The sequence below is a fragment of the Chenopodium album genome, chromosome 14, assembly GCF_948465745.1.
Source record: "Chenopodium album chromosome 14, dcCheAlbu1.1, whole genome shotgun sequence".
In the NCBI taxonomy this organism is placed as follows: domain Eukaryota; kingdom Viridiplantae; phylum Streptophyta; class Magnoliopsida; order Caryophyllales; family Amaranthaceae; genus Chenopodium; species Chenopodium album.
The window spans coordinates 2291283-2316639 of record NC_137847.1 but is presented as its reverse complement, the minus strand read 5'-3'; the positions used below and the strand labels follow the sequence as shown (position 1 = coordinate 2316639).

Sequence of the window (25357 nt, the reverse complement as noted above, 5' to 3'; positions counted from 1 at the left end):
GGAGGATTAAAATGAATGAATGAATGAAGGTTATAAAAGGACAAGCACACACGAACGGATGCCACGCCATATAGTCAGTCTCTCACCTCACAAGTCACAACTAACTTCTGCTCTCCGTTTCTCCGTCATTCCTTTCTTCAGGTTTTTTTTCTCCCTAATTTTCTCGCTTAAACCCTAATTTCTGCATTTTCCTTCTTTCGATTACTTTCTTCATCTTCTTCATTCAATTTGTGATTTTCTCTCTTTTGATTTAATCTCTTCCGCGAAAAAAAAAAAATCATATGTTTGATCTCATTTTTGAGGAATTCACTCTATTTGGAATTTTGGATAGGGCATCCATTTGAATTTTCTGAAAATTTATTCGTTTTTCTGGAATAAGTTTCAATTTTTGAGGTGTTTTAATGGCATAATTACGAGTATTTTTATCGTTGACTTCTGGGATTGTTGCATTGATGTTCCAGTATTGTTTGATTATTGTAGATAATTAATTAATTAATCTGTTTTGGATTAAATGCTGCAGAAATTATACAACTTGCAAGTATGAGCTTCAGTGGCGCATCTGCCGGTTCAGGTTAGTTGCATCCACACTTTTAATTATTGCCAAGAATCATACCATTATTTGTGAAGCTTTTCAGAGTTTTCATAGTTATATATGGGGTAATTTACTGCTGATATTATGCTTTATTTTGTGGAACTTGTTTTGGGAATATGCAATTTTGGTTTTGGTTTTGGTTTTGATGTGGAACTTAAATGAAGCAAACAAATGTGACATAGGCCTTTAATCATGATGATATGCAGTACTCCCTCCGTTTTTTTTTTTTTTTTTAATTTGTATCACTTGAGAATGCACAAAGTTTTAGGAGAGTAATAAAATATTGTGAGTGGGTGAATAAATTATTACAGTAAAAATGAGATGGTGACCATGGAAGAGAAGGTATGTGATAGAAGATATATATTTTTATTATTTAAGTGGGGACCATGGAAGAGATAGAAATGATAAAATAATTTGAGTAGGGTTTAAGTAGGAGAGGGAAATAATAAAATATAGTATAAAGTACCAAATATAGAAGTGATGCATTTAAAAAAAAACACCCATAAAAGGAAAGTGATGCAAATAAAAAAAAAATGGAGGGAGTAGTACATGGCATTGCTCGGAGAAAGAAAGAAACAAATTCTGTCTGTCCTGAAAACACAGCATCATTCTGAATATGGTGATAGATAACTAAGATAAGTAACTTTTATTACTTAAAGATAACCAAGTTTAGACATTTTCCCGTCTTTTTGGAATAGAGGCATACTTAAATTGAATTCATAGAGGCAGAATTTTTCTGTCCTTCTGTTAAAGCGTCGTACTAGTATAAGAATCTGACATTAGGTTGGATTATCGTATCTGGAGCATAACACTCAAATACCCTGATATTCGATAAGATGTTGGACGCTGTTACACCCTAGATATTGAGAGCAACAAAGCCACTCCTATTTTTCTCAATCTGTTTTAGTTTCTTTGCTGCTATTATTTTCTCGCCAAACATAGAGCTGAGTTTTGAAGTTATCAAGCTTTGAGCTGCTGAGATGAGAATGGGCGGTTGTATAAGTAATTTTATTAGACATAATTAGAATTTCAATTTTCGATTTACGATTAGCCAAGTACTTTGTAGTTAACTATTTGACTTTCTGCTAGTTCCTTTTTTAGGTGGTAATGCTGCGAGAAAGGCATATGAATTTGGACGGACTTATGTGGTTAGGCCGAAAGGCAAGCACCAGGCAACTGTTGTGTGGCTACATGGCCTTGGTGATAATGGTGGAAGGTAATTCTGCTGCATTTAATTATATTTTGTTGCTCATAGCAGTTTTTTTTTCCTCTCTTTTGTATGTTTTCTAATTTCTTTTATTTTTCTATGTCCTTGTTGATTGATTCCTATACTGACATTCAATTTTCTATTTTTACCTATTTGGATTTGAAAAGATAATCCAACTACATATCAGCAATACATGATTTCAGTTTCCTTCTCTTTTTTGGGTGGTGGCTTAGTTATTATTCTGGTGTGTGGGTGTTATGTTATGGATGCTAACTAGCTGTCTAACTTTGTTATGTGTTTCTTCTGGCAGCTGGTCACAAATTTTAGAGACCCTTCCTTTGACTAATGTGAGAATTTTGAATTGAATTTGATTTTATGCTTACTCTCGCATTTTAGTATTTTGACTGGACTTTATTTGTGATTATTTTTTTGTAATGCAGATTAAATGGATCTGCCCTACTGCTCCAACCCGGCCCATTAGTTTATTTGGTGGCTTTCCTTCTACTGCTTGTGAGTTTGATCAGATCTTTCTTGATATTTGTCCTATGTGCAATAGCTTTGCAAGCTCATATTTGAGCTCTTAGATACCATTTTCTTTGGAGAGATATGAATACTTGATTTGATCACCCAACATGTTTAGACATGTACTGTATCTAATATCCTCAGGGGATAGAAAATATATGAATGTGCATATGTTGATATGCAATAGCATGAATGTTTGTTTAATTCAACTATGTATTGTGCTGTAGTGTGTGATTGATGCTTAAATGGCATTGTGTCATGGTGCGAGGAAGGTGGATTTTAACACAATGGAACTCACATAGTGAGCATACTTCACGTACATTAATTTGTTAAAATAAGAAATTAATACTAGATTATCATGATGAGGAATTGCTGCATTTAACTCCTGAGAAATTGAATTTGTACTGGCTACCTTTTGTCCTTTTGTGATCAAATAATGTTATTATTATTTTTCTAATATATACAATTATATTTTATTTTGTTGTTGTTGGCTTGTTGCAATGATGGTATGCACAAAATAAATTTTCTATCATATGAGCTGAAGTGTTTATTTGGTTATGCTCAATATTTGGGCCTTTTTATGCTCAGGTATGAAGTGAAGTGTGCTGAACAAGGTCTTTACCTTGTCTAGTTTTGCACAATGGTGGCTGTTGTGCATGCACTTGCATTCTGCCCATATGCCATCCTGATTTCATAATAAATTGCTAATTAGATGTTATGGACCACAGCTGAATTTTTGCAGTTTTGCAATGCTGACATAATCGGTTGCAATGCGAATTAAATCAGGGTTTGATGTACAAGAACTATCTGAAGATGCTCTGGATGATGAAGAGGGACTGGATGCTACAGTAGCGCATGTGGTAAATTTGCTGTCTACCGAGCCCACTGACAGTAGGTTCCTTTCTCTTAAGTTTTATCTTTGTTTACACTTTTTAGCTGCATGTCCCTTTCATTTAGACTTTCAAGCGATGACTATAAATATTCAGGGTTCATAGGCAATTTGGGAACCTGTAGCTTTAAGAGTCCTGAATTTCTATTCTGAGTCTATGTATGATTGGAAACTTTTTCCCTTTGCCACAATTTCTCTCTGTGAGTCTAAGGAACCAATGAACCATCTATATCTCATTGGTCTACCTGGCCAATCGCAGGGAACATTGATGCGGTTATTGCTGAGATTAGTTGGCACACAGTTTGATCATCTTTAGTGTATATAATGCAATATTCTGGATAAAAAATTGTAAACATATACCTCTTTATTGTTATAGAATCTCAGTTTGGGTGATTGATCTGATACGGCGGTGGTCATATGTTGAAGAAAACAAACGATATTGTGATACAATCACAAGTTGTCTAGATGTACTGAACCCCAACCGTAACCAGATTTGGCTAAAACAACTTCGCTCACAAAAGGAATGATAATTCGATGACTAATGGTGGAGAAACACCTGCTAGAGCATGGGAGTAGATAACTGATGCAGTTGGCTAGGGGTGGGGAAGGTAGTTAGGAATAAATAAGCTGGAACTCATGGAAGAAATACAAATTCTAGTGGCTAAACCTTTGGTAGTGGATTTTTTTTTTTTTTTTTTTTTTTGTTTCCACTTGAATTTACCTCATCAGATTTCACTCTTCGAGTCTTTGAAATTTGTTTCAATATCAACATTTACTTCCATTTTTATTACAAACCTTCATCCACAAAACCTAATAATTATACTTTATCAAGTTTTGTAGCTCGTCAGTTGTGAGTTTGTGACTGGTTTCTGCTAGTTTTGGTATTCAATTGAACAGCATTTTTAACTGAAGTTGTAGGCCTTTACCATCAATCAATATATATATTAAAACTCAATGGCAAGCATTGTTATCTTGCCACGTGTTATCAAATCTCGCCACGTGTTGCCATGCTAGCTACTATTACTAATCACCAATGTTTCCACCCAAAAAATTATAATTTGTTAGTATTAATATTTGAACCCATAATTTCATATTCATTAAATCTATACTTTAACCACCACTCCAACAACAAATCTTTTGACAATAAAGTTGTATTAAAAAGAGTTATTCATGTTCATAAATTCTAAAATTAAAATTGCCCACTTATATGTGTATATTTTAGCAACAATATGATTGTAAAATTAATTCCATTTCTTTTAGTTACTCGACCTTAATTCATATAGGTTATAGTTAAGAATTTAAAATATGTAACCCAAATTATAAATTAAGGTTTTTTCTTTTAACCACGAAATATGTTTACTTGAAGGAATTTTTTATGATATATAGCTGAAATAACATTTCCTTTAACAAACAAAACAAACTGATTTGATATAACATTTACGCTATTGCATATTAAATAATGAATTATGATATTCAATTATATTTACAAAAATTAACATATGATATATTTTTTTTATTAAACCACCAATTTATTTTACTTTATTTTGTTATAATATATTTATTTACAAAGAATGACCATGGGCATCGCCCGGGCAAAAAAACTAGTTATCATCCAAATACATAATGTAGTGTTGGCTACACTTATATACTTAGGATGGATCTGTGGCTATTCCTTTTGAGAAGAATTCTCCGTATAAGAAACTCTAGTATGAAAATCTAAGAAAAGGAAAAAGAAAGAGCGAAGATTGCAATATATGATACACTCTACAATATTGGCAACCATTATTATGGATGGACTCTCGACCTCCATTCTTTGCTTCATGCTATATCTCCCCCCTCCCCAACAAAAATAAATTGTAATAAAAGTGAAGCCCTGCTTTTATTACTTATATTTATTGAGATACTGCCTTTCACTTCAATCATTTCATTACATTTTTTTGTTTAAAAAATCCATTACTTTTGCTAGTTGTGTGACAATTTGAATAATTGATTTTGTGATACAATTGGCCTTTTCTAATAAGTAGCATGGCTTTAAAAGTTGTTGAATTGTAGTATTAATATGTATGGTGTTTGATACTGCAGTTAAACTTGCTGTCGGTGGTTTCAGTATGGGTGCAGCAAGTGCCCTTCATACTGCAGTATGCCACATATCCAGGAAATATGCTAATGGAAAAGAGTTTCCAGTCAATCTGAGTGCAGTGGTTGGGCTAAGCGGCTGGCTTCCGTGTGCTAAGTTGGCTTCTTCTACCTACACATTTCCCTTATTTCTCTATGTTCTTTGATGATTTTCTCACTTGAGAACCCTCTTTTGTACGTTTTCTTAGGAGCTTGAACAACAAGCTAGCTGCTAACGAGGCTCCAAATCGGGCTGCATCTTTACCTATAATGCTTTGTCATGGCAAAGGTATGGAACTAGTGCAAAAACATTTGAAGTTTTGGGTAAAATAATATATTATCTGGCAAACCCTGCTGGGAAATGGTAAAAGTACTTGGGAGTAAAAGGATTTTAGATGATATTGTGAATAAAATGATTCCCTGTCCAACTCCACTTTTAAAAATTATAAATCCAAAGCTTTTTGTGATGGCAGTTGATGATGTTGTTAAATACAAGTTTGGAGAGAAGTCTTGGAAGGCGTTGTCTTCTAGTGGCTTTGGCGACGTCACATTCAAATCATACGCTGGGTAATAATATTTTTATCCTGCTAATGCCCGCCCCCCATTCTTTTTTTTTTTTTTGGAGAGTATTTTGCATGTTTGAAATTCACTTATTGTTGGCTTTGATTGCAGTCTTGGTCACTACACTCACCCTGAAGAGATACAGGATATTTGTAGTTGGCTCAAATCAAAATTGAATCTTGATGGTTGATGCCGGGCAAATTAAAAATGGAAACCTGATAAAAGAGGGGGAAATTCATTTTTATGATTTAGGTTACTCTTTTACAGTGAGATTTTATGTGTTAATTTCAGAGTTACTAGTGTTTCTCTGGTTTGATTGTTTCACATATTAGTTTGTATCCGGACAGACGGTATTGGTGAATTGACCAAAGTCACACTTTGAATTGTCGGCTTATATGATAATTTGGTGATGCATTTTGTGGTCGGAGGAAAAAAAAAAAAAAGTGAAATTCCTCAATAATTTGTGTATAATGTATTTGTTCTTTATGCAAGCTCTATCTGTATCCCGCATCTTAAGTTTTCCTAGATTCATAATTGCTATAATTTACCAAAATCATATCCTTCCCCTTTTTATTTCATGATTCTAGACGAATGCTGCCTCAACACTAGTACCATCATGGAATGGTATTAGTGAGATTGATGATTGAAATCAATTGCATTATAATGAAGATTTTATACGCTTGCCCCTTCAAATAGCTGTGAATCATTTACATGTACAAGCAATTAGAAAGAGTAAAATCGTCGACAAAAGAAACTGGGCAGAACTATTGACGCTTTCACTATAGAGAATAATTGTAGTATAACTATTACAATTCAGTGATTGAAGAGTGAAATTTAACAGAAAACCAGATAACTAAAGTAGATATACTTTCATTTCAAAATTCAAATACGACGTTCAACTTTGAGACGAAGGAGCACTTCATAGTTGTGAATATTTCTAGCAACCCTTACTCATCTAATGTAGCTTTAACAATCTAATCTCTGATCATTAATAAATTGTCTCTTTGATTTTGTAAGACTTCAATATCATACAAAAAACGGGTTGACATCATTATGCGATCACAGACTGGTGAAATTTCAGAAAGCCCTCAGGGCAATATAATAACAATTACACCAACTTTATGCAAAACCTTAACTTTTGGCAAAGGACTAACATGAGCTGAGAATGCAATCACAATGATACAACTCACTAATTTCAACAAGAAGGTGAGGCCAAAATATACAAAAAAATGGAGGTAATTCGTGGGGACTACGGAAATGGAGAGCTCCTTAAGTAGAGGTCTCTCTGCTAGCCATTCAAGCAAGCAGGTCTTCTAAGAAGCTAACAGATTGCACCTCTGTTATTCTGCTTCCCTGATAAAAGCAACATCATTACATCCAGGTTTTGGTGATAGCAGCAGAATTTTATCTTGATCAGTATCTTCGCTTTCAGTGTGCTCATGAGGACTGTCTACCGAGGATGATTCCATTCCATCTTCTGAATTCATATTAAACCATAAGCTTAAGTACGTATAAACATACCTCCAAACCAAGATAAGGCCACGATTCTAATTCAGTTCATCCCAATCTAACAGGCTACATTAAAATTTATTACGGAGAACATTAAAATTTGAACTTTCACATATTACTCTTAGTGATAACTTTATAAGTCATTTAAAAGAAAGACAACACTGGGTGGAGATGTAAAAATTAACATAGTGATAACATAATTATGGTATTGTAGCTATATTTCTCAAAAAGATTCCAAACAAATGTGGCCTATTATCTAGGGATTAAGGGAGTAGTATTTATCCACGAAGCTATTACTATTACAAGAGAAGAACAAACAATGTTGCTTCAGTACATACCTATGCAATCATGATACTCGGGCAACTGTTTAATAGTTGTGGTTTGCAGGCTCTCGGGAAGCAGGCAGCTACAAACAGCACCTGAAATCCAGAAAAATTGCATTTTATTAGCCATTTCCAGACTTGATTGTTCACTAAAGAATAGAAGGTGCAAAGTTCATCCCAAATATGACTGTTTCCCCACCCCCTAGCGAGGCTCCTACCTCAGGCAGGTAGTAGTACTACTCTTCATAGCAGCAAAAAGTCAAATACTCCTTCAGTCCCAAAAATCTTCATATTTACCATATTGATCAGTCCAATACTCTATCCAGATCAATTTTTTTAATCACATATTGCAAACGGGTCAGCCCACTATTTTTAACTTAATTTCCACCAAAGCAAACCAGGAATATAAATTTGGGGTGGAAGCAGTAAGAAGAACAGAGAATTATGTGAGAGATTTATCTATCAAATACTCAGATGATAACAGAAAGGATCATCCAAAATATGGCACAATAATACCAATAACATTAGCTGGAACGGCTTTCAAAAGTAGTTTCCTTTTGGTTTTAAACTCCCAAGTCCCACTCCCAAAAAACTTTAGCATTAAAGTTGAAATAAAAAGGCTCTATTCTATTATACTTCTTGAGGGCAAGGATACTATTGGGACCATCACCTGGTGGATCAAGGCTCAATGTAGTTCATGTTGTTACAGCAATATATGGGAAAATCAGAAAACACCAAAACCTCAGCATGTAAAGCTATGAAACAGCCAAATATATATTTACTCTGTATCACTTGTCACATTACTCATTCCATATTGCTAGCTGCTAAGTCAAATGAAACTTTCTGCAAACTTGGCCACTTTTTAAAGAAAAATAAGTGGAACAACTAAGCAGCACATGTCCAAAATTCCCCCACATCAATCAAATACCACTAGAATCTTATTGTGATACAAGAGAAAACGAGTTTTATTCTTAAACAAAATGATACAGGGTATAGTAGCCAGTTGTTCAAACATAGAATATCGGAACATGATATGCCCTTCAAAAAGGGTTTTCTTGGAGAACAAAATGTTTTGTATGACATATGTGTGAAGGACTGATCAGAAACATGCAAGAAGGAACTTTCAGCAGCTACATGAGTACTTTCCAACTTGAAATGCTTTGCCCAAAATATAAGAACAAGACCAGTGAACCAAATACTTTCTCTGTTTTTTTTGGTTGGACTATTTCTCTTTTCAAGGTCAAAATTTAATTCTCTGAATTTTGAACATAATTCTCAATTAGATATCTACTATACTTATTACAAAATAAAATAAAATAATATCATGCAGGACTTGTTAGATTTGCCACACCCATATTTTCAAGATATCAAGTCTCTATGATTGTTTATATGAAACTACACTTACTGATGGTGAAAAGAATGCAATGGAAACCAAGAAAAGAAATGGTGTAATAAATAAAAAAAATAAAAAAGAAAGAAAGAAAAAATAGTGCAGGGCATACCAGTTCGGGCTAGACGGTTGATCCATCCAGGGATACTTTTGCCAGTCAATCTAAAGGAGAGGTCGTCTGTGAAATGATTGCAATTTTTGGTGATGAGATGATAAGTATCTCCATGGTACTCAGAAGCAACTCGCTCAACGAAATGCTGAAACTCAGGTTGGGACATACTCATCCGGCCTAATGAAATAGAACATCTGTATATAAAACCTGGACAGCTCCTTGGTTCCACTTCAAAAACCCCACTAACTGGAAAATCATGGGCTCCAAATCCATACTCCATGCCATGGACTGTTTGTGTAAGATGCATAAATGAGATTTGATTTTGAGGAAGTTAAAGGAAACTCTCAATCAATGTCATAGAAGACATAAAGATCCGTCTTTGCTGAGGCAAAGTGAGGTGCATGATTCCAAAAAAGGAGAAAAAATAATAGCAATCTATAACCCACCCCCCTCCCACAAAAAAAAAACAAAAAAAAAATCAATTGAAGCTACTACTGACCTAATGCTGATCTTTCCATAATAAAGACATCATTTATACCATAGTATAAATTTATATACTCCTTCCATCTCAAAGTAAATGCATGGGTTGACAAAGCGCATTTACTAAAAAGCTACATAAAACAAGAAAAATGGACAACCTTAACAATCACCATTGAAAATGTTAACATACAAAAACATAACACCATAAAAAAAGTAGTGGTATAGATGCAATAAAGACTGAAAGGATAACAAGCGGACTTGCAGAGGTTATGAGATGTCAAGACTCAAGATTAAAATTATGGAGATTAATGAGTTTTTTTTTTTTTTTTCAACAATAGATTTAAAAGGTACATAAATTTAAATAGGCACCCAAAAGATCCATCAATTGTGTCAAAAGAGGCTGGAGTGCCTAAGATGCATCAGTAGTGAAGTGCCTTAGCAAAATTACCTAGCCTATAGCCATGAAGGCAATGAAGCACACTGGTATAAATCAATGAAAACTAGAAAACACAATGTCCAAGACAAAATCCTAATAGTAAATCTAGACCAATGAAACCTTATGTTCCGATACAAGATCAATGTACACCAAACTTTACAGTTAAAACAACAGAATAGAAGTAACTAATCTTGAATTGAGAATGATGGAATGACAACAATACAGAAAAACACACTCGCTAATAAGAAATGTCTGGTAACTGATAACAGTCCATAGTAACCATCATAGACACACAACTCTCTTTACTCCTTCAAAACCTTCAGAACTATCATCAAATGGTGCCATCCCACAATATCACCAACGTTAGATTATTTCAGAGAACATCATTATAACCCCGATACATTTTTTCTATGCTCATAAACCAAGAAAGACGTACTATCTAATGGGACTACCACAAAATATGTACTTATTAATCTTCTATTCTAGTTCATGGTTCCTCTTAGGCTCTTAGCTATATGGTTTATATTTCCGAGCTCGGTTTTATCACTACACAAATGCAGATGGTTATAGAATACTGAGATCCTTTAAGTATATGACAGCATAACAGGAAGAGTCCAAACAACTTACAATACCAATTTTACAAAACACCAAATTAAGACCCTAATCAAACAATAACCTAACCATCACCATATTGATATAGTGAAACAACCCAGATCAAATGGAAAGAAACCCAGATCAAACATATAAATAATCAATCAATTTAACAAAATAGAGTAAAATTTAGAAAAATCAAGAAATTGTTAGATAAATAATAACAAAAGTAACAAGAAATAACCTTCAATGCCGGAATGAAAAATCCCAAAACCGAACCAGTAGGTGTAATGATTAAGAGGGGTTAGGTCATACACATTCAATACCACCTGGGTTTCAATTCCTCCATCATTTTTAGCCGTTGATGATTCTTCATTACCCATTTTTTGAATTTCCCCCTTTTTTCCCAAATTAGTATTTTTTTTTTTAATTCCTCAGAAAATAATGAAACCCTCTTTTCAAGAACAAAACTTTGTTTTCAGGTGATGAGGATTTTGAGAAATCCCCAGCAACCCAGTAACAAAGCAAAGCTTCTGAGATCAGCCCTGCTGTTGGGTGTGGAGGAGAGAGAAAAAGAGGGGAGAAACAGGCAATTTTGAGGCCTCCAGGCCCTCCAGTCAAATTTTATAGGAATATTTGAACGTGGTTGGAAAACCAATTATTTAAACAAAAAAAACAAAAAAAAAAACAGAATGATTCTCGATTATGTTCAGTGGTGGATTTTGGTCGAAAATATTGACGGGATAGAGATTTGAATCTCTAATGTCTCACTCACTTAAAACTAATCACTATACCCTAATACGAAGTATTTTGTAAGTAAAATAAGTTATTTAAATTTTTATTTTTTTTATATACAGAGAAATTTATAGGTAAATAGACGGTTTCAGTGAAAGTTTTCCTCCATGGGAATTAATTTTTGTTACACCGTACGAGTTTACATGCATATAAAACAGCTCAACTACAATGAGACTCTTGATACTTTGATTTTGTATAAAAATGGGCATTAGAGTTTAGTCCTTGTTGGCATTAGTCATCCCTTCAACTTGAATGAGTCGAGTTGGATAAAAGTAACCTAATATTGTCATTGGAGTGATATATTTATACTAGCAAACTAGGTTAAATCCCGTGTCATACACGGTGATTTATAGTTATAAACTAAATTAGCCCGTGCGATGCACGACATAATAAATTTCTTTGAAATAAATATATTTTATATATGTACCTCAGATGAGAAAAAAAAAATATAAACATTACCATTAATTGCAATGGTATTTAGATCTAAATAATTTTAAAGATAGTAAAAATTTAACCAAATTATACAATACGGAGTACTCTTAAACCGAGAGTAATTATATTTGAAATGCAGATAGTTTTTTATAAATCCATAATAATGTAAAAAAAAAAATTAGAAATAACATATTATAATAATTAACTTTTAAAAAAATATACTCCGTATAAATAATTTAATAATTTAAGGTAAAAAATAAGAAGGTTTCAAAAAATAAGTAAAAATAAAAATAAGAATATGATGTCACCAATTGATTTAGCTGGAAATTTTTTTACCACAACTTGGCATCTGTACAATTTAAATAGGGGATGATGTCAACGGTTGTTACTTTAGTTATATTTAAATAGAGGAGGGATCCGGTAAGAACCCCTTTTTATATAAGAACCCTTTCTTATGTAAGAACACATTATGTTCTAAAGTTTTTCCTATGTTCTAAATTTTTTCTGCTTATGTTCTAAAGTTTTTCCTATGTTCTAAATGTTTATCTAGTTATGTTCTAAAGTTTTTCCTGTTCTAAATTTTTTTTAGTTTATGTTCTAAATTTGTTCCTATGTTCTAAATTATTTTTTCAGCTTATGTTCTAAATTATTTTTTCAGCTTATGTTCTAAATGTTTTCCTATGTTCTAAATTAATTTTTCAACTTATGTTCTAAATTATTTTTCTTATGTTCTAAATTTTTGTTTGCTTATGTTCTAAATTTTTGCTATCTTCTAATTTTTTTTTCTTATGTTCTAAATTCTTTCAACTTATGTTCTAAAAATTTTCCTATGTTCTAAATTTTTTTCTATGTTCTAAATATAAACTCCTCAAAATTACTGAAATGCCATTACTAAAGGATCATTTTAGATTGTTAGATCAAAACTAATAAAAGGTTGAGATTGGTTCTTATATAAGATTGGGTTCTTATATTAAAGAGGGTTAGGGTTTTTACATTAGCCTCTCTCTCTCTCCATTTTTTAATACTTGCAACACTTCCCTAAAATGAAAATATCACAATACTTGCAACTAGGGGTGTACAGAAATGGACCTGGACCGGAATTGGACCAGACCGGCCCGGATCGGTTGATTCCGGTCTGGTCTTCGGTCCTCACAAATTGGGGATTCCGGGTTTCCGGTCCGAGTAAAAACCGGAAAGTGTATTTTTGTAATTTTTTGGGTGAAAATTTTAAATTTTATGTTTAAATTTCTAAAAAATTTAGGTACAAAACTTGTACTTTATAAATTTTAGGTGCAAAATAGGAAAGCACGCAAACAAAAACAAGACGTTAAAAAATGTATGTATATATTTAAGATACTAAAATGAAAAAAAAAATAATGTAACCGGTCCAAAACCGGACCGGAATAAATAGGTCTGGACCGAAACCCGGACCGGCTGATTACGGTCCGGTCCCGATCCCCAAAAAAATTCGGTCCATTCCGGGTTCCGGTCCCGGTCCAGTCCGGTCCGGTTTTGGACCGGTGCACAACCCTACTTGCAACACACCATAATTGGAAAATTATTTTGGGAAAAAGTTGTACTATTTCCTTTACTTAAAACACACGGTCCACTAAATTATACTCCTAACAACCTCTCACCTCATTTTAATGTGTATTAAATCATGTGAACCCCGCTATTATTAAATATCGTGAAAAAATGTGTTTTGTAACTATTAAAAAATGAAGTGTATATATATATATATATATATATATATATATATATATATATATATATATATATATATATATATATATATATATATTAGCAAATTGAAATTTGGTCAAATATATCAAGTATGACAATGAGCAAAACCATATGATAATCATTATTGACATGTTTGTATTGATCATAAAAAAAAATAATAAATAAATAAATAAAAACACTATGAATACATGACACTAAATGACATCAGGTATCACTTGCCTCATATAGTAATTCTCACAACGTAAGCAATATTTTATACTGTATTGTGTATTCTATTCTCTACTTGAGTAAAATATTAATTTCCAAGAAATAATATATCCAATGGTGGCAAAATTTAATCTAATAATTAGGTCAGACATATTAATAATTTAACTTAAGCCAAGATTTAAATACAAAACCTTGGAGGTTAAAAATAAAGTCTTTTCTAGGCACTTTCTTCAAATAAGAAGGTTTTCTGGAGAAGAATGGTTTTATCAGTTGATATAATGAAAGTCAACTTCTTTTTTCCAATTAAAAAACACTGTGTTTTCAGAGATTCTTAGACACATTTTTCCCACCAATTCTCTAGTCAAACCTTTTAGGTGACTAAAAACATTATTCGTATGAATTATTCTAAGAAATAATAATGTAGAAAAACATGTTGCAACTGCAAGCAGTATAGATATATTGCTTTATGTAATTTTGGGGGGCTTACGAGTTCATTAATGTGAGATTAACACATTGATCAAAATCAGAAACTATTGAATTAAAATGACAGTGGTTTTTTTTTTTTTTTTTCCCAATGTCAATCTCGCTGTAATATCCATGAAGCACCATGTAATGAAATGCTGTAGTATGAGATGCCGCTTCTGCAAGTCTGTGATGCTGTTATAATTTCTTCTCAACGGAAAAGAGAGGAAAGCTTGGCGCTGCAAGGTCAAACCTTTCGATTCTCAACAGCTCGAATGATATCCGGTGAAGTCCATTCCATTTATCAATGAAGTTCAAGTAACACATCAAGTTCTGAAGATAATAGGTGACAAATTTGGTACAACATTCAACACATCCCTTAAAGCAGCACAATCCCAAATATAGTTTTAAAGAAAACAATTTCTGATCATGTATTTGTAGTTTGAAGGTATCAGCTCTCTCAAAAAAAACGACACATTGCTTGGTCTCCAGGTAGCGTTCTATCACTGCAGTTAGCTTACTAACGGTCTCTGTATCACTGAGAGCCTGTCTTTTGTCAGGGACGCTAACTACCAGTCTACCAATGCAATTGGAACTGAAAGTTAAACAGAAAACTGAAGAACTAAAATATATTTATGTATATTGCAGCTGATACCAACATCGCCTTATGTGTATGCCAATCTACTTCAGCATTCCGCCAGAGATTTAGCCTCCAGAAAACATAAATGTTAATCATGAATTGATGTTTAACCAAAATCTATCTCTGCAAGGCTTTAACAGATACTTAAAGATTGAGAACAAGATTTCTTAATCCAACTCAACAATGTCAACTTTGCATTAAACATTAACACAGACATAACACTAACTTATTACAATGATTGGACACAATGCTACCTCAATTTGTCAGCTCTACAAAATAAGTTACAGAGTGAGAACTGCCCTAGTTTTTAATTGGTTATACTGATTCAATGAAACTCAGGTCTCAAAAGTGTTTCATTATGCCCTCAGCATCTACAGAAGCAGAATAGAAAAGAATTTAAGAGTAAGGAAAAAAAAAAAAATGTGAAGCATAAAGATATTTGGAAGTTGGAACCAGCAAACAACAATGAAAAAAGCAGGTAAGCTATGCTGTTGTAGCTGGTGCAGCTCCAAGAAACAACACTGAAAGAAGCTAGAGAAGCAGCAACACTTGCTACAGACATACTAGCAACTTCTACAGAAATAGTAACAGGAAGTTACAGCTGTAGCAAATTCACAAGGCAGCAGCTACGCTAAAGAGCATCACCGTATCTATAGCAGTATAGTAAATTGAAAACTCTGTTCCACAGGTAGTTCACAAGCCATGTTGTTCAGGGCAGATGTCGCAGAAGGATAAATTCCTTCCAAGTAACAGTTCAAGGAAGTTTCCCTTCCATAGAAAAACTAATTCATCATCGTATATAATATGTTGTCCTACTTCACTATCAACAATTTCTCAATCTTGCACCTTTACAAATTTAGTTCATATATTCCACAACCAAAGGATATCGACATTATGATACTTTGGTCAGCAGAATAATTGGAACTTCATATATTCATTATTGATGGAATGATGCTTCATATCTTCATCTAGTAAACATTGTAAATTGTATCAATGAAATACCACTAACAGCATAATTAGACAAACGCAAACTAAGACTTTGGTAAACACTTATTACACTAGTTATAATTCATATAATAACTATTAAACCATTATAAAAATTAAAAAAAAATGCTATAGTTATACATGCATTCCATTGATAATATAAGCACAAACAACATCACAAATAATACCAAAAGGCTACCATTATAGCTTATATTAAAATAGCCTTCAGTAGAGTTTTAATAAGAATGGCCCATATAATGCAAATCTACACTGGTATTTAGCACCTAAATAGTTTACCATGGGCTTCAATTATATACATCAACTCATCAAGAGAATGTCTTGGATTGAAGTGCATGTATATAGAGACATGTCAAATAAACATACCATACAGCATTACAGAATTCTAATTCAATAACATCAAGAAACGACAACTAACCTGTATGCTGAGCCAAGCAACATCAAGGTAGCAATAACACTAGTTCTTCACATGTAACTCACTAATCCTTTGCTTTAGTTAAAATCATAGAGAATTCCAAAGCAAGCAACTCCTTATGCTCTTTGAACTAGAAGCAACATCAATGAAGCTTCTTCACATTGGATCTGAGATATTTGCACATACATAAACTTTCCATATTTTGTCTAAATTATTGTTATATACTTTTAAGCATGACCATTATGGAAATTCTGGCCCACTCCATTGCTCCGAGAAAAATGTTGAAATGACACACCACCTTTGCTAAAGCACTGGCACTTTACAGAATGCTGGATAGCAAATTTAATATTGGAGTGGTATAATTTCCTCAAGTTTCCTCCCTTCTTTCCCTCCCATAACCATTGATGGAACAAGTATCCTTCTCTCTCTCATCTCAAATTTCCATCACTGATGTCTTGTGGTTGTGGACATTCCTGAACAAAAATGCTTGGTAGGCCATCCACATCATCAATTTTCTTACTCGTACAGCACAAGCACGTAAAAAGTTAGGAGTTATAATGTATAAAAGTCTAGTGTTTCCACTATAGATATTATACTTGGGTAACACGTAATACTATTCTTTTGAGCAACTCCAATATTTCTTAGAAAGGTTCTAAAAGTATCTAGAAATAGGTACAAAAGAAGTATAATGAATGTATTTCATTAGATTATCATATTTAAATGTGCTCTTAAATTGTAGCTTGGAGTCAAATACCTGTTTGGCCTCTCTGCCACTGTTATCATACATATTTGTCAAAGGTCTTGCAAGGTAATCATCAGACTCATCAAACTGATTCTTCAGAAGGTATCCATACATTTCTCTCCCTAATCTAAGAGCTCCTGTTTCTCCACAGGCAGGAATGAGTATCATATAAGTAATAGGGCTTGGTTCTACCCCTTCTTTAAGCATTCTATCAAAGAGACTGAATGCCTCGTGCTCCAACCTACTGTTGATGTAACCTGCAATCAATGTGTTCCATGTAACCGTATTCCTGTTATTTATTCTCCAAAAAACATCTGTTGCTGAGTTTATATCATTGCATTTTGCATACATATCAACCAGTGCGCTTGATACAAAAATATTTGAGTCAAGCCCTTTTCTGACAATATAAGCATGAAGTTCTTTCCCATGGCGCCATGAACCTAAATTAGCACAAGCTGCAAGGGCACCAGTAACAGTTACAGTATTTGGTTCAATCAAATTTTCCATTATCTGTGGAAGAAAGCTGCCACTATGAGGTGATTGCATGGCCTGGAAAAATCTCAGAGCTTCATGACTCATGCCAGCTTGCTGATAGCCAGAGACTAAAATGTTGAATGTAACAACATTTGGTAGCAAACCCATTTCAGGCATTTCATACAGCAGTTTGAAAATGTTCTCAATTCTTCCATGCCCGAAACAGGCAGCAAGCATAGTGTTATAAGTAATAACATCAGGTTTTGGACCAGAGTCTTTCATTGATACAAAAAGGCTTTGAGCTGGCTCCACATTTCCATCACTCATGTAAGCTGCAACCATCTCATTGCATACGAAAGCACTTTTGTGCATTATCCTGACGAAAATATTTTCTGCATCATCAATCCTTCCATTTTTCCAATACATACCAATTAATGAACCGTCAACATGAGAATTGCCATGAAGACCAAGTTTAATAATGTATCCATGAATTGCTTTTCCCAAATTCAGATCCTTCAAGCTAGCACAAGCTGGTAGAATGCTGGAGAGTGTCACAACATTAGGGATCAAGGAAGTCCGAAACATTTTAACAAATGCATCTAAAGCATCTCCATAAAATCCATTCTGAATGCAGCCTGAAATAATTCCATTCCAAGTGTTCTCTTGTGGCCTAACCCCTTTTCTTTGCATCTCTTCTAGACTTCTAAGAGCCATTTCAATCTCCCCATTCATGGCAAGGCCTGAGACAAGGGCATTCCAAGAAATCAAATCGGCTTCCACACCTTCCAACTCCATCTTGCAAAATATATCCATTGCCTTGTCAAGAAGACCATGAACCATATAAGCAACAATGAGGGCAGTCCAAGAAACCACATCCCGTGAGTTCATTGTGTCAAAAACAGTCTTCGACAATCTTAATCCCCCACAATTTGTATACATATCAATAAGAGCATTCCCAACAACAACATCCTCATCAAGCCCTCTCCTAATGGCATATCCATGAACCATTTTACCAATGTTTTCCACTCCCATCACAGAAGATGCTTTTAAGATAGTTGGAATAAGATATCTGTCAGGTAACATGCCATCATTTATCATCATCCCAAGAGCCAAGAAAAGATCAACCCATTTCTCGGATCGACAGAATGACCTTATCAAAGCAGCATGCACGGATACAGTTCTTCTTGGAATTTCATCAAACAGCCTGATAGCATCATTTAGCAACTCTAAACTCTTTGAGTACGCCACCACTAGCATATTCCCTATGAAAGCATCAGCCTTTAAAGCACCCACTTTGACAAGACGACCATGGACTTGTTTACAAGTGGAAGAAATGTTGTTAGTTCCACCACTATTCCTGTTTATTTGGTTAAGGAGAGCAAAACATTCAACAACCTCATCTTCCACAGCTTGATGGTTGGAGTTAACAAAATCATTAGCATGTTGAATTCTTGACAATATGTAGTTTTTACGGCGTGGTAAGTCCATAAGACCCACATTATGAGTTGCTGTAGCCTCAGCTTTAAAATTTGGCACTAAATTGAGCTTACATGGAAATAAATTCAGGAAAGGAGTGTTATGAAATGGAATGGAAGTAAGTAATCCAGTAGCGGACATTGTAGAGAAAAACTTTGGAAAATTAGTCGATAGAGAAAGAGTGTGGTGGCAAGAAACTTCCATGTTTGAAGTTTTATGCCATAGAAAGCAAGGTGGATTCAAGCAGGCTCACCGAGAGGGGGAGAGGTTATATGTATTCAACCAAGTAAGCATCATTGCATCTCCAGGACTCGCGGCCAATATAGGATCTAGAAAATTCATATTGGAGGTCAGAAAGTTCATATGTACATGCTACCCTAAAATTCAATATAATGTCATATCATTGAAGACAACAGCTATTATCAAAGGATAATTACGCGCAATTAAACATCCTTAAAAAGAAAATCACATACAACAATTTCTGTCATTTTAAACAAACCAAGAATCTGGTGATAAGAATAACTTCCCCATAAATTTCATTACTATTGACAGGATAAGTCTTTCTTTGCATACTGAGATATATTCTGTGCATTAGTACGGGTATGCTCTAGTTTATCACACAGGAAAACAGTAATATCATTATCTCGCTTTCGTCTTCTATGCAGTATCCAAAATTCAACAAAAATCACAATTTCATGTTCAAACATTCGACAAAAAACACAATTTCATGTTCAAACTAGTAGATAAATTAGTAAAAATCACAACATCCAATAGCAATGTACAATACCATCATCCAAAATTAGTAGAAAAACATAAATTTTAAAAAATTACAAAGCAATGATGTTCAAAACTTTCGATTTCTATAACAATTATCCTATGTATCAAGAAAAATTCAAACTTGGAAAACAATTTAGTAACTTGAAAATTAGTCACAAAATCAATCAATTCTTATAAACCCATTTAACTACCCAAGTATTTCAACTAATTACAAACAAAATTCTAAAAAAATATATTTGAAGTTGCCAAAATGATAATTAATTACCAAAAAACAAACGAAAGAGTGAAGCAACGAAAGAATTTAAATTTACCTGAACAGAGGATTTTGGTACAGCTGCGGTGGAGTTGCAGGTGGGCCGGTGTTGGGCTTGGTGGAGCAGAAGTCCGACCCGGTCGGAAAAGTGGTTTTCTGACCCGGAAGAAAACGGGTGTGGTGGTTGCTCAGAGAAGAGACAGCAGAGAAAGTTGAGAGAGAGTATGAGAGGATGAGGTAGTTTGGGAATATTATTTACTAGCCAAAATATAGGCTCCAAATCCATTATACAGTAAATATCTTTGCTTTTTTTTTTTTTTTTTTTTTTTTTTTGTACATAAAAAAAATTAGAAAATGTGGTTAACATTAAGGAGAAAATATAGCATAAGGCGTATTCGGCAAAATATAGCCGTAGAGGTAGCTGTATGTGTAGCTGTGAAAATAAATCATTAAGTATGAGTGTTTGGTAAATTAGTTGTTAACTAGGAAGCTGTAAAATTCAAAAAATGTTGAAAAAAAAGTCCAACAGCTACCTAGCTTTTCACAAAAGCTAATAATATTAACTATTTACAAGTTCTACTCTAACCACTAAATTAAACTCTACTCCCACCGCTACATTGTTAAACACTCATATCTTTTACTAGGTAATGGTTTGAATAAGTCAAATCACTAAAAGTTACCAAAATACTTAGTGCCGAACACGCCCATAGTTTTCAGTTTCTCATAAATAAAACAAGTGTATATGATACCGATATTATACAAGTGAATGATCAACTAGTTTAGTTAGTTAAAGTCTTAAGGGTCGTACTCAAGATTTCAAGACCTGAAATCTAGGATAAAATCCCGAATAATAAGGAAAATTTTATTACGATGTTCAACTAGTTTATTATTGACAAAAAAAAAAAAAAAGTTCATATAAGTAAGAATGACTCCACAATTCACCATTAGAAGAATCTATGGGAACTTGGGGTGGTGTAAAGAACCAAAATGTTTCTAACATAGGATTCATAAACTTAATTATTAGAGATAATATATTCTTAGTACTTTGAGCAATGAAAAATTGGATTCCAATTTTCCATATAAAGATACAGAAACAGCTTAATTCAATAAGACAATAATTAGATGAGACTTTTAGACGTGGCAAATTCTTTGAAAGAGAACAAGAACTGATTCCTCCATAGAAAAAAATTGACAACATAATATTTGCTTCATTATTCAAAGATAAAATATACACACAGGTACCTAGATATTCTATTATAAATAACAACAAATGAATTTAGGGGAGAAATCTAAGTGCAAAAAAAGGAGGAAAATAAGGATTGCAATTGCACTGCAAACCATAGAGGTATAAAAATTAGTATCATTTTCAAATTGGTACATTTTCGAGAAGAAAATTACAAACCCGCTCATTTTATATGTGATACACTGATAAACCAGCATATATATTCTATGAGTATCAAAGAAATTCTTCAGTACAGTTCTGAACCAATCTGAAAAGTGAAGCAAAGGAACTGCCCAAGCGAATTTATCTCCAAGTTCTGCAGCTTCCTATTAGCCACTGATACTATCCCTGAATCCCCCCCAAATGCCTGAGAAAGTTGACGATTTTAAACTAAGACACATGCCAAACTGCAACAAAGATATTCAGCAAGAAAGATATGCCCAAGTCCAGTTCTCTTATGGTAAAGTAACTCTATATAAGGCACTCAAGATTCGTCGTCTGGGGTGGGTAGACGTCTTCTCACACGACGCCTCCAAGGGACTGAGCCGTCATCAGAGGAATCCTCATCCTCTACGGAAGCAGATCCTGTTTCAGCCTCAAGGCTCTCTCCCCATAACCTAGCAGACGATCTCCTCCTAGTACCCTGTTGTGCTCGGGTTCGAGACCTGGAGGTACCAGACCAACTACTGCTACTCCTGGGACTAGATGAAGGACGCCAAACCCGAAAGAGGAAATATATGGTGATCCAACCACGCTCATCCATCTGAAGATTGGCATCTTCATCTTGATCTTCCATAAAGGAAGATTGGATTGTACTGAGCACATCACCTATATCCCTTTGCCTCTCAAGTCTTCTCCAATTTCTCTGCCTCTCAGGATCAGCCTCAGAAGGTCTCACTAGTGGATGCTCTACCCTTGCATGCTTTCTCAGATCAGTATAATTGCCACTAAATTCACAAGTCTCACAGGCACAGCTCCGAATCTTGGCATTCATAAAATCACGAGCTGACTCTGCCACAACCCACCCACTAATTTGTCCACGGCATAAAGGGCAAACAAGCTTCTGCTGAAGCTTATGCATGCTAGCAATCTCTGCAGCAACAGAACCTTGGGATTTCCCTTCGTCCTGCGAGGTCACCACAGTTTCAACGGCCACAATGTCTGACGACTGCACAGGAGGCTGAATTCCTTCTTCTGTCAGCGTTTCTGTTGAATCTTCTGTGAAAGACTTGCGAAATTGGTCTAGACAATTGGAGTGTCGATAGCTGGTATCACACATGTATGGGCGACAACCCTTGTCATATGCCGAACAAATGAGAAGCACAGCATTGTGAGGATGCTCCATACAAACGGCACATCTGGCATCCTCCCATTCTTTCAAGTCTTCCACTGTTGCTGGAGGACTTTTGGCCTTAGTTTCACAAGACAAACTCGAGCTGCAAGGAACAGGTGACTTTCTAGATCTCTCAAAAGAGACAGAACGATCTCTTCTTGCCTTAGGCATGTTGATATACTGACGTTTGATACCTAGATCACACAGAGAATTCATTAAGCAAATGACCAAGTGAACCCAAATACTCAAGTATAGGACACCAACAAGTAACAACCTAAGTCTAGAATGACTATATGAGCATATGAGACCAATTCAATGATTTGATCTGAGATGGGGTTACTTCTTTTTATGGAGAGTTACCATTCATATTTTGTGAATTTCCATTACATAATGATCCAAATTCCAACTAGAGGAACCCGAAAATGAGCAAAGCAAAACCATGATGTTGTCATGTTGCATAATGATAGATTGTATTCAGTATTGCAAGATTGTTCAAAAAAAAAAATGAACAAAAATCAATTAATCTTTAGTATAATCAAATTGATGAGCATATCTGCATATCATTCCACCACGCCATATCAGGGTAAAGGAAAAAGGAGAGTAAGCTTAGTGATGCAATAAAGAAAGAACACTTTCCAGCTTAAAAACCCACAGCTGAATGATAAACTAACCAGTACAATCTATTACACTGATCTTTAATTTTAAATAACACTGCAATATGAAAGTAATAAAGCAGCAAAACCAATACAGCATTTATCACCATGCCTTGCAGATACATGATCAAAAAAAGAAATCTAAACAAATAATATTTCCATCTTTTCATTCACAGGTAAAACACATTGGTCTCTTCTAGCAAATATCAATTGACATACATACATACTAGTAACTGTTAGCTTCTCTTCCAAAGATATACAACACCATGAACATCCCTGTGAAATGGATCAATGGGAGTTGGACCCTCCAAATGCAGACGTCTGTAACGTTCTCCACATGAGTGAACCAGCATACCTCAACTTTCACCGTAAAACCTTAGCTCATATCATAGGAGAAGAAACCTAAAGAAATTAGAGACGGTATGACAGACCAAGAGTATATTTTATACCAAGTATCTGCTGCCTAACCCAGAGTAATTCCATTATCTGCACCTTCTGAGTATTCCACTGACAAGCATTCCAAACTACAGCTGCCATGCTATACTACATAGATACAACGATACACTCCACCTGTGCGCTAAGACGTAAACCAGACAACTAGTATACAAGTCTTCCCATGTGATCTTTCAGTATACACGGCTTTGAACACTGTTTACCTTTACCAGCCCAACTCAGAGAATGATCCATACATGGTTGTTGCTGCTGTCATAAGCAAACCAATGGTATATAGTTATGTTTAGCCATATGATTCTGAACAGTCCATGAAAAATTGTTCTCAAAACCTTTCATGTAAAGCCAGAGTAACATACATTCTCACAAATACTTTGCTTCCTTGATGAATAAAACATCGGTGTCCATATTGCAAAACCAACCAGTTCTATGTTCTCCCATCTGTGTTTGAAATGGAATCACCATCATTTAATTAGGCCTATTTGCCTAATACACATTGTATAATGCTGAAACCGCATCAATTTCCAGCAAAAGTCAGCAAGTAGAGCCTCAAACTAATTACCAACGCATAACTAACAACAGACTAATGTATTAAAGCAAATGACAACCTACTTTCACAAAAACCCTAAATACCTAACAGCAAATCTACCGAGTAACATTTCAAACACAACATAAAGCTTGAATCTTTAACCCCAGTTTAACAATTCTTCTGGGATTCTTGCTGGACCAACCTCGAATTCATCCAACCATAAACCATGCAAAATCAAACCCAGAAAATTAATTCAATTCAACAGGCAATTACAGTTCATACATTTGAAACAATGCAACAAAAAACCCAATCCACAACAGCAAACATCCACCGCCTCAAACTGACAACAACCAAAACCAAGCAATTCAACCTTAACACAAGAACCCAACAAATCCCACCAAAATCAAAACCCTAAAAACAAAACCAAGATCCCCGAAACACAAAATTCGATTCGTAAACAAAAACACAAGAATCAATCAAAAAACAAGGTGGGTAAAATTGGTCCAATTAAAATTTAGGGTTTTCATCAGAATAAAAAATTATTACCAGAAATAGCTAAGATGTCGATAAAATTGAATGAACTAGGGTAAACGATCGACGATTTGAAATCCGAAAATAAATAAATTGATGATCTTTGAATTCTTCTTGTTCTTCTACTGGTAGGTGTGACGCTGGGTTTCGCTGCTTCGAAAACTCTGAAATCAGAGAGAAAGAAGAGAGAGAAACTAGAGAGAGAAGAGGGATATTAGAGAGAGAAAGCTGGACGCCTTAAAATTGGATGAAATATATTTATATGCAATTTTTTATATTGCTGATGTGGAAATTAGTGATTTAATTTATTTATTTTTAATTTTTATATTTTGAAATTTAAAAGAGATTTTGGGGTAAAAGTGAAAATGAAAAATGCATGTTTGCTTACAAAGTCGGCGGCGCGTAATTGAAGCTTTAATCACTGGTATTTCTTTGGGTACGAATATCACGCGCTATTGGGAATTTGATCATTTGATTTGAATCCATTCGAATTG

The 25357-nt window shown here is 34.4% G+C and overlaps 4 protein-coding genes across 10 annotated transcripts; 1 reads left to right on the top strand and 3 right to left on the bottom strand.

Moving 5' to 3' along the window:
• Positions 1-6381, top strand: LOC145579827 (uncharacterized). 2 transcript variants are annotated; one of them, XM_081637091.1, is made up of 10 exons: positions 1-141; positions 521-571; positions 1682-1808; positions 2110-2146; positions 2240-2309; positions 3108-3212; positions 5293-5443; positions 5535-5614; positions 5799-5892; positions 5998-6381. In XM_081637091.1, the coding sequence occupies exons 2-10, from the start codon at positions 541-543 to the stop codon at positions 6074-6076; spliced, it is 774 nt and encodes a 257-aa protein (XP_081493217.1). In that variant the 5' UTR covers positions 1-141; positions 521-540; the 3' UTR covers positions 6077-6381. The 2 variants fall into 2 exon arrangements, with proteins under 2 accessions (XP_081493217.1, XP_081493218.1); XM_081637092.1 differs by having other exon boundaries at positions 5-141; positions 1694-1808.
• Positions 6382-6847: 466 nt separating this feature from the next.
• LOC145578533 (deSI-like protein At4g17486) lies at positions 6848-11365 on the bottom strand. 2 transcript variants are annotated; one of them, XM_081635840.1, is made up of 4 exons: positions 10972-11365; positions 9221-9508; positions 7734-7814; positions 6848-7360 (listed from the first exon to the last, which is right to left on the bottom strand). In XM_081635840.1, exons 1-4 carry the CDS (start codon positions 11108-11110, stop codon positions 7227-7229), a joined length of 642 nt encoding a protein of 213 aa, XP_081491966.1. In that variant the 5' UTR covers positions 11111-11365; the 3' UTR covers positions 6848-7226. The 2 variants fall into 2 exon arrangements, with proteins under 2 accessions (XP_081491966.1, XP_081491965.1); XM_081635839.1 differs by having other exon boundaries at positions 6848-7363; positions 10972-11363.
• Positions 11366-16219: 4854 nt separating this feature from the next.
• On the bottom strand, positions 16220-20392 carry LOC145578532 (pentatricopeptide repeat-containing protein At1g19720-like). Its single transcript, XM_081635837.1, has 2 exons — positions 20204-20392; positions 16220-19444 (listed from the first exon to the last, which is right to left on the bottom strand). The coding sequence occupies exon 2, from the start codon at positions 19317-19319 to the stop codon at positions 17076-17078; it is 2244 nt and encodes a 747-aa protein (XP_081491963.1). The 5' UTR covers positions 19320-19444; positions 20204-20392; the 3' UTR covers positions 16220-17075.
• A 941-nt stretch (positions 20393-21333) lies between these two features.
• On the bottom strand, positions 21334-25096 carry LOC145579824 (uncharacterized). Of its 5 annotated transcripts, none has more exons than XM_081637089.1 (4): positions 24879-25096; positions 24163-24244; positions 23581-24055; positions 21334-22894 (listed from the first exon to the last, which is right to left on the bottom strand). In XM_081637089.1, the coding sequence occupies exon 4, from the start codon at positions 22869-22871 to the stop codon at positions 21852-21854; it is 1020 nt and encodes a 339-aa protein (XP_081493215.1). In that variant the 5' UTR covers positions 22872-22894; positions 23581-24055; positions 24163-24244; positions 24879-25096; the 3' UTR covers positions 21334-21851. The 5 variants fall into 5 exon arrangements, with proteins under 5 accessions (XP_081493215.1, XP_081493216.1, XP_081493213.1 ...); XM_081637090.1 differs by having other exon boundaries at positions 23581-24052; XM_081637087.1 differs by having other exon boundaries at positions 23581-24309.
• Positions 25097-25357: the final 261 nt, after the last annotated feature.